Raw genomic sequence first — 15,103 nt, forward strand, 5'->3', positions numbered from 1 at the left:
AGAACGTGTTTTCTTTACTGGGCTGTTGTCTGTTTTTTTTTTGTTTTTTTTTGTTCTACCATAATTTGGCCATATTGCGTCATTAACTCAGCCAACAACTTTTTCTCAAAGGAGAAATTTGTGAGTCATAGGTAACGTTAAGGTAGCAACCAAGTTCGGAAAAGTGAAGCCGAAGCTGAAGTGCCTTAAACTTGCATTCTCTCTGCTGGCCATCAGGCGGCACCCCCTCTGTGATTGCATGGAAGTCTAATTCTGCAATAGAGATCTATAATCTGGGTCTACTTATTTTAAATGTAGTTTTGCTAAATCTCAGATTAAGTTATCCTTGTTAACCCAGCCTAAGTGTGGCTTTCTGAAATGAGTGGCTGAGAAAACGATCGAAAGGGAGAGAAAATCTCCACCGGCCTGGTTGTGTTGTGTGTATGTGTTGTCGACCATGATCCGTCAGACAGCGGGGGATCAGCGAGGTGGCGTTAATTAAAGGGGCTGCGATAATTGTATGCGGAACACATGTGCACAGGTAATTACTGTTTCCCTGGAGATTGCTAATTGATAGGTGGCGGCTGTACTGATAAAGATAAAGGGCCGGGCAGAGAGATGGTGAGAGGCTATAATGGGCACAGAAGGATAATTGGCATGGCAAGAGAGACAGGAGGACGGACGGAGAAAGACGGCGCTGTAGCTTTAAGAGAGGACGACAGTCAGGTCCGTTTAAATGCCCCAAAAACGGATGAGTTACATTTCACCAGTTGGATTTAAATGAACGGTTCGGTTCGGGGTTGAAAAATGGCCAATATTTCCAGAAGTGATTAGTATTGGACAAGCTGCTGTTGTTCTTCAGCATCAGCTAATGATGACCATACTTCATGCTCTCATCCAGAGAACAGAATACACTCAGCAATATTGCAGCGAAGCGACTGCTCTCTCTCTGCCAGACCAATCTGGGCGTCGTGTGTCGGTGCCAACGCTGGCGAGGAAGGTTCTTCATCCTGCTGCAGCTGGAAAAACATTGGCTTGCGCCATTTGATTTTTCAGTGACGGGCGCAAAAACACATGCAAATACACTCAATACAATCTGATCTGCGTTTTTAGCATGAAGGCAGATCCTGTATCAGCTGTAGGCTGCACAGACGCAGTGGGATGATTTCATTTTAATTAGAATTGTTGCCAATTTATTGAAAGTCAACAAAACACCAGCCTGATCCTGTAATAGTGAGAGAGGTTCACTATGATGGAGAGCCGAGACAATGTAACATACTCCCCACAGGATGTCACTTAATCCAGCTCCTCTTACTGTTCCTGTCAGACTTGACAGAATCACAAAGGCGGTTTAAAGCCCAGCTCAGTGCTGTAGTGTAGACTAAAGGTAGGGATGATCTGTAAACCTGCTAAAGTCTTCACTTGGGCTCAGAGACAGGAAGGGCTTCGCTCTGTGTCTGAATGAACATGGGTGTGTTTTCCTGCAGACCTCTTTTCACCTCTTTCTTCTGTCTCTCATGTGTGTGTGAAAAACAACGAATGTGTTGGTGTTTGAGCACATTTTCATTCCGCCTGCCATCTAACACTGAGGTTGTGATTGCAGAATGGACACAGCATCCCTCCTCCTCATCATCATCATCGTCATCCTCATCACCATCTTCACGATCAGAACCTCCAACATGAGCCAACTGAACAGCAGCAGTGTGCAGTAGCAGATCTGATAGACTTAGACCAGGACCTGGAGACGGTAAGGTCTTTGTGTGCAGAAGCACAGCGCTCCTGTTGTTGTGGTTGAGACTTGGTTCGGACTAAAACTGTTCAGACCGGTTCGATTCGAAGCCAAACACCGGACCAGACTGGTAGACTGAGTTTACCACTAGGTGTCAGACTTGACTCAGCATAACGAGACTGAGAGAGACCACGAATGAGAGTAGTGATCATTTTTGTTTATTTGCGTCACTTCCCCAAGACGTGCCAGAGAGGAGGCGGGGCTTAACTCTGTAGACTTCGACAATGTTCCATCAGTCGTGGCTGAAATAACCACTATTGCTGCTTTGTGCATGTTGTGAAGTCTCAGATACGCGTATACGATATTACAGATACGTATTAAGAATTGATTGACAGCTTTTACGAAGATGCCTACATGTTCTGTTGGTGTTTTCAACACGTGTCCGTAGTTGCCCGTAGTTTCTCCACCGAATTCATGTACATGTATATATGGCCACTAACTACTGCAACTCCAACTACTGTCCTTGCATATCTTAAGCATATCTCAAGCTATTGAGAGGTTGCACACACTTAATGTACATCCTGCATTGGATTGAGTGCTGTAATGCGCTGTGTCGGCAAAGGTTGCTGATACAGGTTACTTTTATGACAAATGATGAACTGAGTCTTCAGGCGTCTCCTCTGATGATTTCCTGTCCCCCGTCCTCATCCGTCCCACACCACTTTTGTTCTGTCTCTAGTCGTTAGGTCACCCCGGCTCTTGAACCCGGTCGTGTATGAATAAAACATGCGCCGTTCGCCGTTGCATAGTAACCAGAGTGAGGCGGAGAGTAAAGTGGAGTGCTGTATGTACGGCAGCATCCGGGCATTCACAACTGCATGTGTACACTTGTGGGAGAGGGAGAACTGGCTCCAGCAGCAGAGCGGAGGTCCTTTAAGGGCGGAGTGGACGTTAAGGTCGGAGCGTCTGTCAGGGACGTGGTGGGGGTCGGCGGGGTGAGCAGTGTCCAGCTGCCCACCATACATGAATAAAGCATTCATAAGATGAAAGACGATAATCATAGCGAGCTGACCTGCACGGGAGGAATATTGAGTCGAGCGACTTCACGGTGTGTGGACAGATAGTCTATAAACGTCCTGTAGTGTTTGTATAGGAAGTGCGGCTGGTTTCCTCTGTGGTGTTGACTCACAGTAACTAAAGGAATAATGTGTTGTACTTCATGTGCAGGAGTGTGTTTTTTAATGTGCATTTAATCCCGTGGACATCCTTGTTATCGTCCGTTTTTCTATCTTGGATACATCTCACTTATCATCTGGTTGAGTTGATGTTTATCTGCCGCGTTAGACTCTCCATCCAGACTGTAAAACACAGCGCTCACAGATCCATTTTGTGATAGATGTGAAAAGAACTTTGTGACCTCGGAGACGGAAGATATTCTAAGAACATTCATTATCTCAAAAGAAATTATCCGCATCCATGATTTATGCAAATCTCTGACCATGTATTCAAGGCTTAAATTCCTTTACCGCTAAAAATAGAGGTTCCTTCACTTGCCACAGGCCTAAAGATAATATGAATGTACAAAAAAAATGAGGGTGGGGGAGGGTATACAAAAGAGGAGGATCATTGGGGGACTATGAAAGGAAAGAGGACAAATTCAGATCAAATAGAAAGGCTGCTGTCTTTGATAGCGCTTCCCAACAGGCTACCATAATGACTTGTCCAGAGGAAGACTGGTGCAGTAATGATGCGGGGGGGGGGGGGGGTCCAGCTGATAGAAAGGATCAGGATCTTCATGTTTTTTTCCCTCCCCTTTGATAACTCTTGGTAGGTATGTCATTGTAATCAATCATTTCATCTCGTTATCCCATCTCTCCTCACCCCTCCGTTGCCCCCCACTGTGTTGCTGCCCCAGCGTTCAGGTAGGTACCACATACCTACATACCTCGGCAGCGTCGTTTTGCATGTGTGCTGCATGTTGCACTGGAATGCAAACTGACCAGGACACTGTGACAGTGTCGTTATTGTACCTGACCGGCAGTTTTCTCTTGTCCGCAGAATATCAACCAGTTAGAGCTTTTTGGAGACATGTCCACGCCTCCTGACATCACCTCTCCATCGGTGAGTAGCTGTCCTACGTACTAGGGATGGGCCGTGAGGTTCACCATTAATTAGTCATTCAATTCTTAAAGAAAATAATGTTTTAAAAGCTGTGTGGGTTTGTGTGCGGCACTCCCCGACGTGTGTGAGCGACGTAGACACACAAAGCTTTAGCACTCTTCACAGCATTGGAATTGCCATATGAGCGGCAACTTAGCTACCTAGCTTGTTGATTCCACCATGCTTTGAGGCTATGCTGGTTACAGAAAATGAGCCCGACAACGGGCTGGTGGCCAGCAGTAGCGCTGAGTCTGATGTTCCTTCCATGTCACTTTCTGCTGTTTGGGGAAAGCACAGGCTACCTAGCTAACAAGCTACTGAGCTGACAAGCTAACTAGCTACCAAGTTAACTAGCTACCCAACTACCAATCTAACTAACAAGCTATCAAGTTAACTAGCTACCAATCTAACTAGATACCTAGTTAAGTGGCTACCTAGCTAACAAGGTACCGAGCTGACTAGCTATCGCGTTAACTAGCTACCCAGCCAATGAGTCTGATGTTCCTTCCATGCCACTCCCTGCTGTTTGGGGAAAGCACAGGCTACCTAGCGAGCTGACTAGCTAACTAGCTATCAAGTTAACTAGCAACCAATCTAACTAGCTACCTAGTTAAATAGCTAACAAGCTATCAAGTTAACTAGCTACCTAGCTACCAATCGATCTAGCTACCTATTTAAGTAGCTAACAAGCTATCAATCTAACTAGCTATGGAGCTAACTAGTTACCGAGTTAACTAGCAACCAATCTAACTAACTACCTAGTTAATTTGCGAACAAGCTATCGAGGTAACTAGCCACTCATCCGTCTCCAGAGCTGTGTCCGCTCTCTTCCTGGCGAGCAGCGACATTGTACTGATGTGTGTTTTATTACCATAACCACTAACAAAAATCATAATATTCTTCTCGTCTGTGGAGGTGAATAGTTCAGTTTACTGCCCATCCCTACTACACATTTTACATCATTAAAATCCGCATTTCCGATGATGTGTGTGTTTTTCTCCCTCAATCTGACCTCTGACCCTGAAACCTGCACAGACCCCCGCCTCGCCAGCCAACACCCTCGACCCGTCGCAGATCCTGCAGCCTCCCACAGAACTGTTCGCTCCCTTCAATCCTGCGTCTGTGCCCTCAGGTGAGACCTTGTTTTCATCTTCGGCTTAAATCCACCATGCTACGAGCGTAGGGGGAAACAAGCGCAGCGGGGGGGAGACGGGAGATGAAGGAGAGTCGGGAGGCAAGAGAAGAAGAATTGAAATGTAGGTGAGGGGAGGGGAAAGAGGAGAAACGGTGGTGTTTGGTTGTGTGTTGAATATGAAAAGCATCATTAGCTCACTGCCTCGGATGCCGCTGATTTACCTGTGGCTGGTTGGAGCGAAGAAATAAAACATGCTGGGATGATTGCGGCGAAGGCTCGTTGGCATGCACAGCGAATCAGACGCCGTCCTCCTCCTTTCACTCTCCTCCTCGCTGCACACGTCAGTGCAGCGGAGGCGGCCCGGGGTTAAATGTCAATTTCCCCCGGCTGCAGGTAATGACGCGACCGGAAACGGGAGACGAGCGAGTGTGTGATAGAACGAGCTTCCACTGATGAGCTTGAGTGATTTTAATGAGCGCGTGTCAGGCTTTTTCCTAACGACTCTCCCTCATTCTGGAGGTAATTATGATAGTTCGCCATGACCATCGAGAGACACCACATTAGCCGCAGGTAGAAGTAGGGCAGCGCTCTCTGGTGATGTATGGGTTATTATCGTCTGTGTTTGTCTGAGAACCAGCGGTGAGCATATGCACTCTGGGTATTTTAATCGCTTCCTTCTCTGTTTTCTTTTTTTCCCCCTCATCCCTCAAACTTGCTCTCTTAGGTTATGTGACGATGGGAGCGGTCCCTCCCGGCCACTGGTCCCAGCAGGCATTCGCTGCCCAGACGCCGCTGGCCTTCGGGGTCCAGTCTCCTCTGGGTCCGGTAGCCCAGGTGCTGCCGGGCGGCCAGCCCCTCATTTGGGGCCAGGCCAACCTCTTCCCTGCCACCCAGCAGCAGTGGGCTGCCATGGCGGCTGGAGCCTTCCCCCCCACAGCCTACCTCCCCGCCCAACCCGTGGGCACTCTGCCTGCTGCCATGTTCCAGACCCTCGCCACCGTCGCGACTGTGACTCCGGCCGGCGACAGCCATTTGTGTGCCGGAGCCGGCGCTTCAGCCGCCTCCCCCTCGGCGTCGTCGAGTCCGCAGCATGGGGAGAGGGCGAGGAAGATGGGCAAGGAGATGTTCAAGGTGAGGAGCAGGATGATTTTTTTTTTCTTTTTTTTTTTTTATATTATATGACTTTATTAGATAGCTGACACATACTGACCTCTAACAATATTACCAACAGGAGTAGACAAAGAGCCACCTGAGGTTTTGTATTTTATTCATTTGATATTATTCTAATATAATTTATAATATATTTATCAATAGCAATATACCTAGTCCTAAAACCCACACATTATTTCATTATTTTTACACTTTTGCTTCCTTCGTCATGAAGTCAATGTGTTTATCAATGCATCATTTCTGAAAAGATTTAAACTTTTATCTTATACTCATCAATGTTGAAGATGTCACGTGTCAGTTGCTAACAAGTAAGACTGGGATTGAAAAAGTCCTTCGGTATTAAAGTCCCTGTCCAGGTTTAAAGGCGGGTTCCTGACTAATACTCACGACAGCAATGGCTCATGTTCAGGGCTGGCTCACTGATTCATGCCTTTCTTTAAATGTTGTGTCTGTATGTATTTTGCTAAAAGGCCGCCAAATACTGATCATTCTGGTGTCTTTCTGGGAGGGGAGGAGCTCGCTTTGGTGAGCGAGTTCAGATACTTGGGAGTTATTCTGGACTCGACACTCTCATTCAGGAAACACATCAAAAAAGTGTCTAACTCTGTCAAATACAACCTGGCAAATTTCAAACAGATTAGGAATTCATTAACCAGCAGTGCAGCTTTGATGTTTTTACATTGTATGATCTTCTGACATATAGACTACTGCTTAACGAGCTGGTCACTGGCATGTACGACAGCACTCAAACCAATAGACTCTCTCTATAAAAGAGCCCTAAAGACTTCTCCTACCACATCTGCAAGACTCTTAAAAAAACATAATTTTTTAAGTTTCCATAATTTTAAAACATTTAGATTTGCTTGTTGTGTGTATAAAAGTCTCCATGGTCTTGCTCCACCACCACTGAATGAATTCATAAAGAAAAGGACTCTGGAAGGTATGAGCACCAGGGCTTGTGTTAGAGGAGACTATGAGATCCCCCACAGGGGCACTGCATTTGGGAAGAATGTGTTGTCTGTTGTAGGGGGGGGAAATCTGGAATAGTCTACCCTCTACAATAAGGGAACGCCCCACATATTCCTCTTTTAAAGGACAACTGAAACAGTGGCTTAAATCAAATCAAAAGTGCGACCACTGACTCGACTTGAATCAAATTACACATTACTTTTTATTTCATTGTTATATCCTCTGAGTCTGGTGTCCTTCTGAGTATGTAATGTATTGCGCTGTGTCTTGTCTCTTCTATTTGTATTTTATCTATTTATTTAGTAGGGACTACGGATGCAAATTAGCATCTTTGCTATAATCCGGCATATTTACAGAGATATGTAATTATCGATGTTCATTAATGTGCACTGTCCCTATCCAAAAATAAAGCATTGACATTGCCTTTATTTGCCTCTTCCTTCAGGATTTCCAGCTGGCGAAGCCTCCGGCGATGCCAGCGAAGAAGGGCGACCAGCCCGGCTTAACAGGAACCTCAGAGGCATTCAGTTCTTACTTCAGCCGCGTGGGCACGGCCCAGGACACGGACGACTGTGACGACTTTGACATTTCCCAAATGAACCTGACGCCGGTCACCTCCACGACGCCGTCCACCAACTCACGTAAGAGCCTTCGTCTGCTCGCGTTGGTCCACGCTCTCATTCCGCAGCCATGTCTGACTCACCTTGTCTTCCTCCCCTCTTGCAGCTCCCACTCCGGCTCCCAGGCAGAGCTCTCCCTCCAAGTCCTCCGCCTCCCACGTCAGTGACCCCCCCACGGACGCCACAGACCCCCCTACGGACGACTCGTTCGGGGAAGCAGAGGGCAGCCCGAGTCGCAGCGGCGAGGAAGATGCTGTGAGTGTGTAGAATCATGTGTGTGAGGACGGTGGAAGTGAGTCAGGTGTGCCTTTTAATAACTCACTCCTTATGCTGCTGTAACCGGCGCAGCGTGCTGCGATCTGCTGATAAATAGCCTTTGTGGCGGCGTTGGCGGGCCAGGTAATCACTCTGGCTGATTAGGGGGCCGATGCTGGCGTGTCCCTTAGTGTGTGTGTGTGTGTTGTGTGTGTGTGTGTGTGTGTGTGTGTGTGTGAGAATGATAAGTATGTGGTTCAGCATGCGTGTGCGTGGTCAACACCGCGTTAAATTAGCCGGCGCGATTGTCAGAGACATCATTAAGCTGTTATTAATACCAGCCAGGTAGCGTTCATACATCACTACTTCTACGTGGACGCGCTCATCTGGTGAAATAGAGGAGGAGTTATACCCCGATTCTTCTTCAGGGGGGCAATTAATATTTATTTTAGCAGCCGGCCCCTCAACCTGAGAGGGAGAAGTTAGGGTAAGATGAGGAGATAAAGAGGAGAACCTCCCTTTGCCTTTGACCAAAGCCCTCGTAGAAGGAGTGACCTTCAAGACTTTTCTTACTTCTCTCTCTGACATTTCTCTCTCTCTCTCCCTCTCTCTCTCACTCTCTGTCTCTCTCTCTCTATCTCTCTCTCTCTCTTTTCTTTCATGCTCCCCTCACATTCGTTTTATGCCTCCAATCCGGCTATTATTGAAGGGGAAAAAAACTTTCACACTTCTGAAAATGTCACCAGGCCCGAATAACACGGCGAAGCTTTAACTCGACCCGGAGGAGTGAGTGAGTGAGTGCAGTGAAAAGGTTACAGACAGGAAACGAAAACGGCGTCCCGCTCTCTGTGAGGTGTGAAGAGGCTTTTCTGGGGGGAAAAAACATGCAGCGCGTCGAATAGATTAAAGGCTTTCATTAATGGACGACATGAGTGTGTGTGTGTGTGTGTGTGTGTGTGTGTGTGTGTGTGTGTGTGTGTGTGTGTGTGTGTGTGTGTGTGTGTGTGTGAAGAGGCTGCATGGACTGTGAGTCCTCTCCAAGTGTCCTTATTTCTCCTGTAGAGTACCGACACCTTTCCTCTTCTGCTTCCTGTTTACTCTTGTAGCTTCTTACCGATCCTGCAATCCTCCTTTCACATTTATTCTTCTTTCTACTTTCCACTTCCCCTTATTTCCTCCCCCCTCCTCCGTCAACTTTTCCTCCCCCCTTTAGGCGTGTGGTTCTGGGTCGCCCTGCCCCAGTGAGACAGCAGAGCCCAGCCCAGACCAGGCCAGTCCAGAGGCTGGGAGCTAGATAGCAGCAGGGCAGGGTAGGTATCAGTCCCTCTCCTTCCTGCCCCACTAACTCCTCCCCCTTCACCTCCCTCCTGCCCTTATCTGGTCTTCTGGTTGGCTGTTGTACCTCCCATTCATCAGACTCATCTCTCTCCGTATGCTGCATCTTTTACCTCTTCCTTCCCATCTGTTCCTCCTTTGGTTGAGTCTTTGGCCTCAATGTTTTACCCCAGGGGATCAAAGTAGGCCGGTACAGTACCGATAAAAGATTGACTTGTTTTAGATTGTTTGTAAACACGTTATGTTTGTGCTGCATTCATGCGCTGTTGGGATAATCTGAATAATTTGTTCCCGACTGTGAAAACTCACACGAATGCCCAACAACTCATAAACAGGTGTTATTGAGGCGATAAAATCCAGCACATCTTCTTAGTAGCGTCCTTATTGGTTCCAAAGATCCAAAGATCTCATTTCAGTTTTATTTATTCAGCCACAAATTTGCCTGAGAGGAAAACCTCCCTAAAAAAAACCTTTAACAGGAAAAAGGAGGAAACCTCAGAGGAGGATGCTCTACCAGGTTGGACACAATAGATACAGTAGAGTACAGAATAAACAACAACATCGTCAATCCATACGACAGAAATGATACATGTAATAACAGTAATAGCCACTGGTAAGAGTAAGAAGTCACAGTGATGACAACATGATCACCGCTAAAAGAAACAGCAGCAGTGGGTGTGATATAATGATAATGATGAAAAAGCAGAATAGAATGAATATTACTGCCCATTCCTCCGTCACCTGAACGTCACCTGCATGCTCACAGGAAGATGAGTCTGAGTGGGTCGTCCTGTGTGTGGTGGCGCATGTCTGAGTATTTTGCTTGCGTTTCGTTTTTGTGTGGTGGTCATTTGTGTCGTAGCCTCACCTGGAGATGTGTAAGTATCCATATATATACTGTATATATATGTGTGTGTGTGTGTATATATATATATATATATATTATGATGTGGCGTCATGTGTGTTTTAAGTTTTTGAAACAAAGTGTAACGGCTCATCACGCGTGACCACCTGGACCGCAATGCTCCGTGTCCTCATTGTGTCCCCGACTGTGTGACGTGTCCCCCAGTGCTGTAAATCTGGCCCCGGGTCCCTAAATAGCACCCGTCCCACTAAGAAAAGCCAATAGCGTGTGACAGCCAATCAGAAGCTGTGCACCTCAGTGAGCAGGATGTCGTGTGGGATTTGTCGAAGGCAATATGCTGATCTCGGATGTTTAACTTAATATATAAGTCATGTGTGCTGTCATTTCCTTTTGATGTAAGTTAGATGATGAAAACAAGCAGCTGCTATCAGCGCTCAGGGAACCGATGATGTCATCAGGACAGGAAAGCTGTACACGACCTGCGTAGGCCGGACGTTTCTTTTCAAGACAAGAGAGTGAGACATGTCCCCCACCTCACACCTCCTTAATGATGGCTGCTGGCGCTCACACAGGGATAAATGTAATGGTTTCACTTTCATCAGCTAATACTGGGCTGCCAAGATTAATGACTGCCCCGCCATAATTGCTGTTAATTAAAACCCAAGAAGCCTTCCCCACCCCGGGAGGGGAGGCTGAGCAGCCCCCCCCCCCGTCGGCCACGGTCCTCGGTGGATGTGGGCCTCAAGCGACGGGTTTGCAGAAGACTATTGTGGCCGCAAGCGGCGAGCTGTCCCTCTGTTGTAGGTGGACTGCTTTGGTCCTGGTCCAAGGACGCGACTCCCATATGGTGTTTAACTCCGCTAACAAACACACACACACACACCTGAGCAAGAGGCGCAGTAACTCTCCAGACAAACACACCTGTGATCGATGCTGTGGCCACCTGCGCTCGTATTGGAGCCAAAAATGTGTGTGTGTGCTGCCGCCGGCTGTGACCGCCTGTCTCCCCCCCCACTCAGACAGACATGTGTTCTAGCTAGTGGGAGGATGATTTTTTTCTGAGGTGATCTCATCATGTCCAGCGAATGCCGTGCTTCCACAGTTCACTGAGCAATCTCACATGGCCCCCCTTCCCCCCAGGCGGGCCGCTCACGCACACCCATGTCCACACGTGGACCAGCCAGGCCAGATATTTTGGGCCCTCAGGCCGACGCTACGCCAGCACATTGCTCACGCCTCCGCCCCAGACCCGTCCCCCCACCCCTCTGGGTTTTGGTGGAGCTGATGCTTGGCAGCAGCGGCTGGATGATGCAGGGTGACACCGGCGGGCCGCGGTGCATGGAGCTCAGAGCTGTGTGCGCTGGCTGTCACTGTTGGTCTCAGCCTCTTCGTCACCTCTCTCCGGGCTGCTGGCAGATGCTTTCTGCTGACTGTCGGTGCGCTGGCCGGCCCCTCAGTTACATCCCAGAGCCCTCGGCTAAAGCATTTCCCCTTATACGGGGGCGTACATGAGATTTGACCTCTGACCTCTGCATTTAACCCCGAGCAGCAAATTGGGGTTCGGCGACTCGCTCTCTGACATGTACAGTCAGGGATTGAACTACCAACCTCACAGTTGAAAGGACGTCCCGCTCCACTCTTTTACTTCACATCGTTTAATTGGATTGGAGGGCGGCAGAGATCCCGGTCCCCCTCTGAGCGTCGGGTCCCTTGTCCTCAGGCAGCAGCTCCCAGTAGACCCCAAACCCTCCGCACAGCGAGAGAAGCCCTCCAGACCATAATGGGCCAGTAGTCTCCAATCAAGCTGTCTGCGTGGTGGATTGAATGGCTGGCTGTAATTATGTGTACGATAATAACGGGGCCTGGTGTGAGCGACTGCAGCAGGCGTCGGTGCTCCGGCTGCAAAGGGTGTTCCATCATCCACCGAGAAATACGGACTCATAACTGGTCTTCCAAAACCTCTGATTCATACTGGTCCAGGAGGGGAGTCCGGACTTGGAGACAATATGCATGTGAGGGCCCGATGTCACACACATTATGGAGAAGAAAAAGGTTTTTCACTGAGAGCTCTGATTGAGCCAAGAGCAGAAAACGATTAGACGTCTCTCCCTCCAAAGCGGCGTGCCACTGCCACCCGGTGGCCGCATTAGGCACTGCAGCCAACAGAGCCTCGCCGACTTGTCGGGGCTTGTAGGTGATACTTGCGGTGCACTGGAATCCTCCCTTTTATTGAATCACACAGCAATCAGATGAGCAAACACACGTACAAGTCCAGTCAGGTTTGTTCATGAGTAAAAGCTGTCTGATGGTTTTCTCTCTCGTGCACAGAAGGGGAAGGACCCTCTCTACGCCCAGATCAACAAAGGGAAGAAATAAAGAGACACACAGGAAGACGGACCTGACCAGCACTGAGAGAACAGGAGGAGAACCCCGCCTGGTGTGTGTGTGTGTGTGTGTGTGTGTGTGTGTGTGTGTGTGTGTGTGTGTGTGAGTGTGAGAGTGTGTGTCAGTCTCTCCTCCTCCGGCTAACAACCTCCCAGGAGGAGGCTCCACGTTCCCTCAGTCCTCCTCCTCTTGGTCATCCACTCCAGGCAGGAGGGATATCAATCACAGAGAGACAGATCCAGTTCTCCACTCTTCCTCCCTGTGGCGACTCACACCCAGCCTTACGGACTCCCCCCCCTCTCTCCCTGTCTCTCTCCCACCTTCCCTCCCTCTCCGTCTTCGCCCTCACACCCCTTCCCTCCCCCTCTGCCTCCCGTGTCCGTGCTGCCGAGGAGGGGCTGAATCAAGCAGTGCCTCCCCGTCTCCGACACACACACACACACACACAACCAACACGAACACGCTCACGGGATCCGAGGGACCCTCTTTGGTTTTAAAACAGACAGAATCTGCAGCGACGGAGATCCCACAGGAGGAGCTGGACTCTTAGCGAGCCTATCAGGGATGGCCCGTCACTGGGATCGCTGCTTCTGATTGGTCGGTTGGTTGGTTGGTTGAGTTTGGGCGGCGTCTCCCCCATTCTTGTGAGTGTCTGCTGGATCACTATGCAGAAACAGACTCTCCGGGAGCTACTCACACACCAAATACACACTTACTGCATACACACACACACAGTCATCTCTCACCCTCTCTAAAACACACACACACACACACACAGTGATTTGCCAAACGCCTCTCCTGGCGGACAGACTCCCACGGAGGCCAGAGGGCCGGACGCGCCGAGGATCGGACCCCCGAGAGAGAGGGGGGGGAGGTGTTGCAAGTCGAAACAGATTCTGTGATCGAACTTGTTCATTCTCTATAGCTTTTGTACAATATCAATTTAAAAACAACAAAAAAACACAAAAAAAGAGAAGAAGAAGAAGAAATTGAAAAATTGAATTTTTATTTTATAAGTCAATCAAAGCCGCTGGGGTCAGCTCTATAGGAGTTATAGAGTCACCATGGCTCTAAGGCGTCTGATCGTTGGTTTGCCAAATTCATTTTGTAAATAACTACAAACCATTTTTGTCTCGGACTTCTGCGCCATAAAATAGGAAGGCTTCAGTTATGCAAACGCTTCGACCCCCTTAACCCCGAGCAATACCAACACGTGTTTCTCCCTTTTCTTCGTTTTTTTTTTCCTCGCTCGCCCCGTTTTAGTTTTTTTCCGCCTGAATTTGACCTTGTGCATGGATGTTGTCTTAACCTCGCTTACTAATCCTGGTTCCGGCCGCACACGTTAAAACCCCTTTTGGTCCCATCGAGTCCCGCCGCCTCACATATTATGATTATCATTATGTCCGCAGCACCTCAAACCTGCAGTGTGTCGCCCATCCGTCCCTCCAGAATCGTCTTTAAGACGGCGATGCTGCCGTCCGTCAGGTGACCGCCACCTCTGCTACATCAACTGCGATGCTAATGACTCCCTATTTTATGGCCAGAGTCCCCCATTGTCACTCGAGAACTCTTTTTATTTTTTGTTTGTTTTTTTTGGACTATGATTGATGATATTAAAACTTTGACAACTAGAAGACAAGCAAAGTGAGTGGAATAAAAAAAGCGAGCGGGGGGGAACGTCGCCGTTTGAGTGCATAACATTTCTAGGCCTATTTTAACTTTACCTCAGCTAACAGTTTCTTAATGTAAATTAAACACCTTATTTTTTATCTTTATGAATATGACATTCTACAGTGGGTTTTTAGATGATTTTTTTTCTTTTGGTTCTCTCTTGATTTACGTATTCCACCATGTATTACTGTTACAAATAAACACATCCCAAATGACCGCTGTGTCTCTGTCGTGGTCTGTGTGTGTGTGTGTGTGTGTGTGTGTGTGTGTGTGTGTGTGTGTGTGTGTGTGTGTGTGTGTGTGTGTGTGTGTGTGTGTGTGTGTGTGTGTGTGTGTGTGTGTGTGTGTGCCCCCAATGAGTCCAAGTCATCCTGCTACACGGGAAGGCTGTAATGTAAACTTCATCAGCAACTACAAAACGACGACTCTGGCCTTCTTCCTCTTCGCTTCGCCAACTTTACCACACTGTTGATTTCATGTCACACCTGAGGATTTTTAAAGCGGAGCTGAATCCTCATTTATTAAAGAGTATCTTCCGTATGGCGATGTATTATTATTTCATCGTTGAGAAGATTAGCTCACGATCTGATGAGATTACTTACCTACATTTTAAAAGAAATATCTGTACTTTCCCTCATATTTTCAAAACAGGCTCCATTAAATGCATTTGAGGGAAATTATCGATTCTTTTTTTCCCTTATTATTATGACATGAGATTCTGCCTTGCAAAAGAAACAGCCAGTAGAAATGTCCTTCATAGTGATACTTTATACTTTGAGTACATTTCAGAGCCTGTCTAACAGGATAACATGAATAAGGACATCGTGGAC

The 15,103-nt window shown here is 47.9% G+C and overlaps 2 protein-coding genes across 6 annotated transcripts in view; one reads left to right on the forward strand and one right to left on the reverse strand.

The window, feature by feature from the left end:
• dab1a (DAB adaptor protein 1a) overlaps positions 1-14,488 on the forward strand; it is an 83,924-nt gene extending 69,436 nt beyond the window's left edge. For 2 of the 5 annotated variants that reach the window (XM_084012450.1, XM_084012449.1), the window contains exons 10-17: positions 1,583-1,726; positions 3,767-3,829; positions 4,904-5,000; positions 5,728-6,134; positions 7,588-7,783; positions 7,869-8,017; positions 9,231-9,327; positions 12,546-14,488. In XM_084012450.1, coding sequence (XP_083868576.1) covers positions 1,583-1,726; positions 3,767-3,829; positions 4,904-5,000; positions 5,728-6,134; positions 7,588-7,783; positions 7,869-8,017; positions 9,231-9,311 — 1,137 coding nt within the window. In that variant the 3' untranslated portion in view covers positions 9,312-9,327; positions 12,546-14,488. The remainder of the gene's footprint in view (positions 1-1,582; positions 1,727-3,766; positions 3,830-4,903; positions 5,001-5,727; positions 6,135-7,587; positions 7,784-7,868; positions 8,018-9,230; positions 9,328-12,545) is intronic. The other 3 variants (XM_084012452.1, XM_084012453.1, XM_084012451.1) reach the window with 2 other exon arrangements.
• prkaa2 (protein kinase, AMP-activated, alpha 2 catalytic subunit) overlaps positions 1-15,103 on the reverse strand; it is a 456,922-nt gene that overhangs the window by 415,001 nt on the left and 26,818 nt on the right. The gene's annotated exons all lie outside the window — the stretch shown is intronic.

Source organism: Eutrigla gurnardus (assembly GCF_963514095.1).
Source record: "Eutrigla gurnardus genome assembly, chromosome: 6".
Taxonomy (NCBI): Eukaryota; Metazoa; Chordata; class Actinopteri; order Perciformes; family Triglidae; genus Eutrigla; species Eutrigla gurnardus.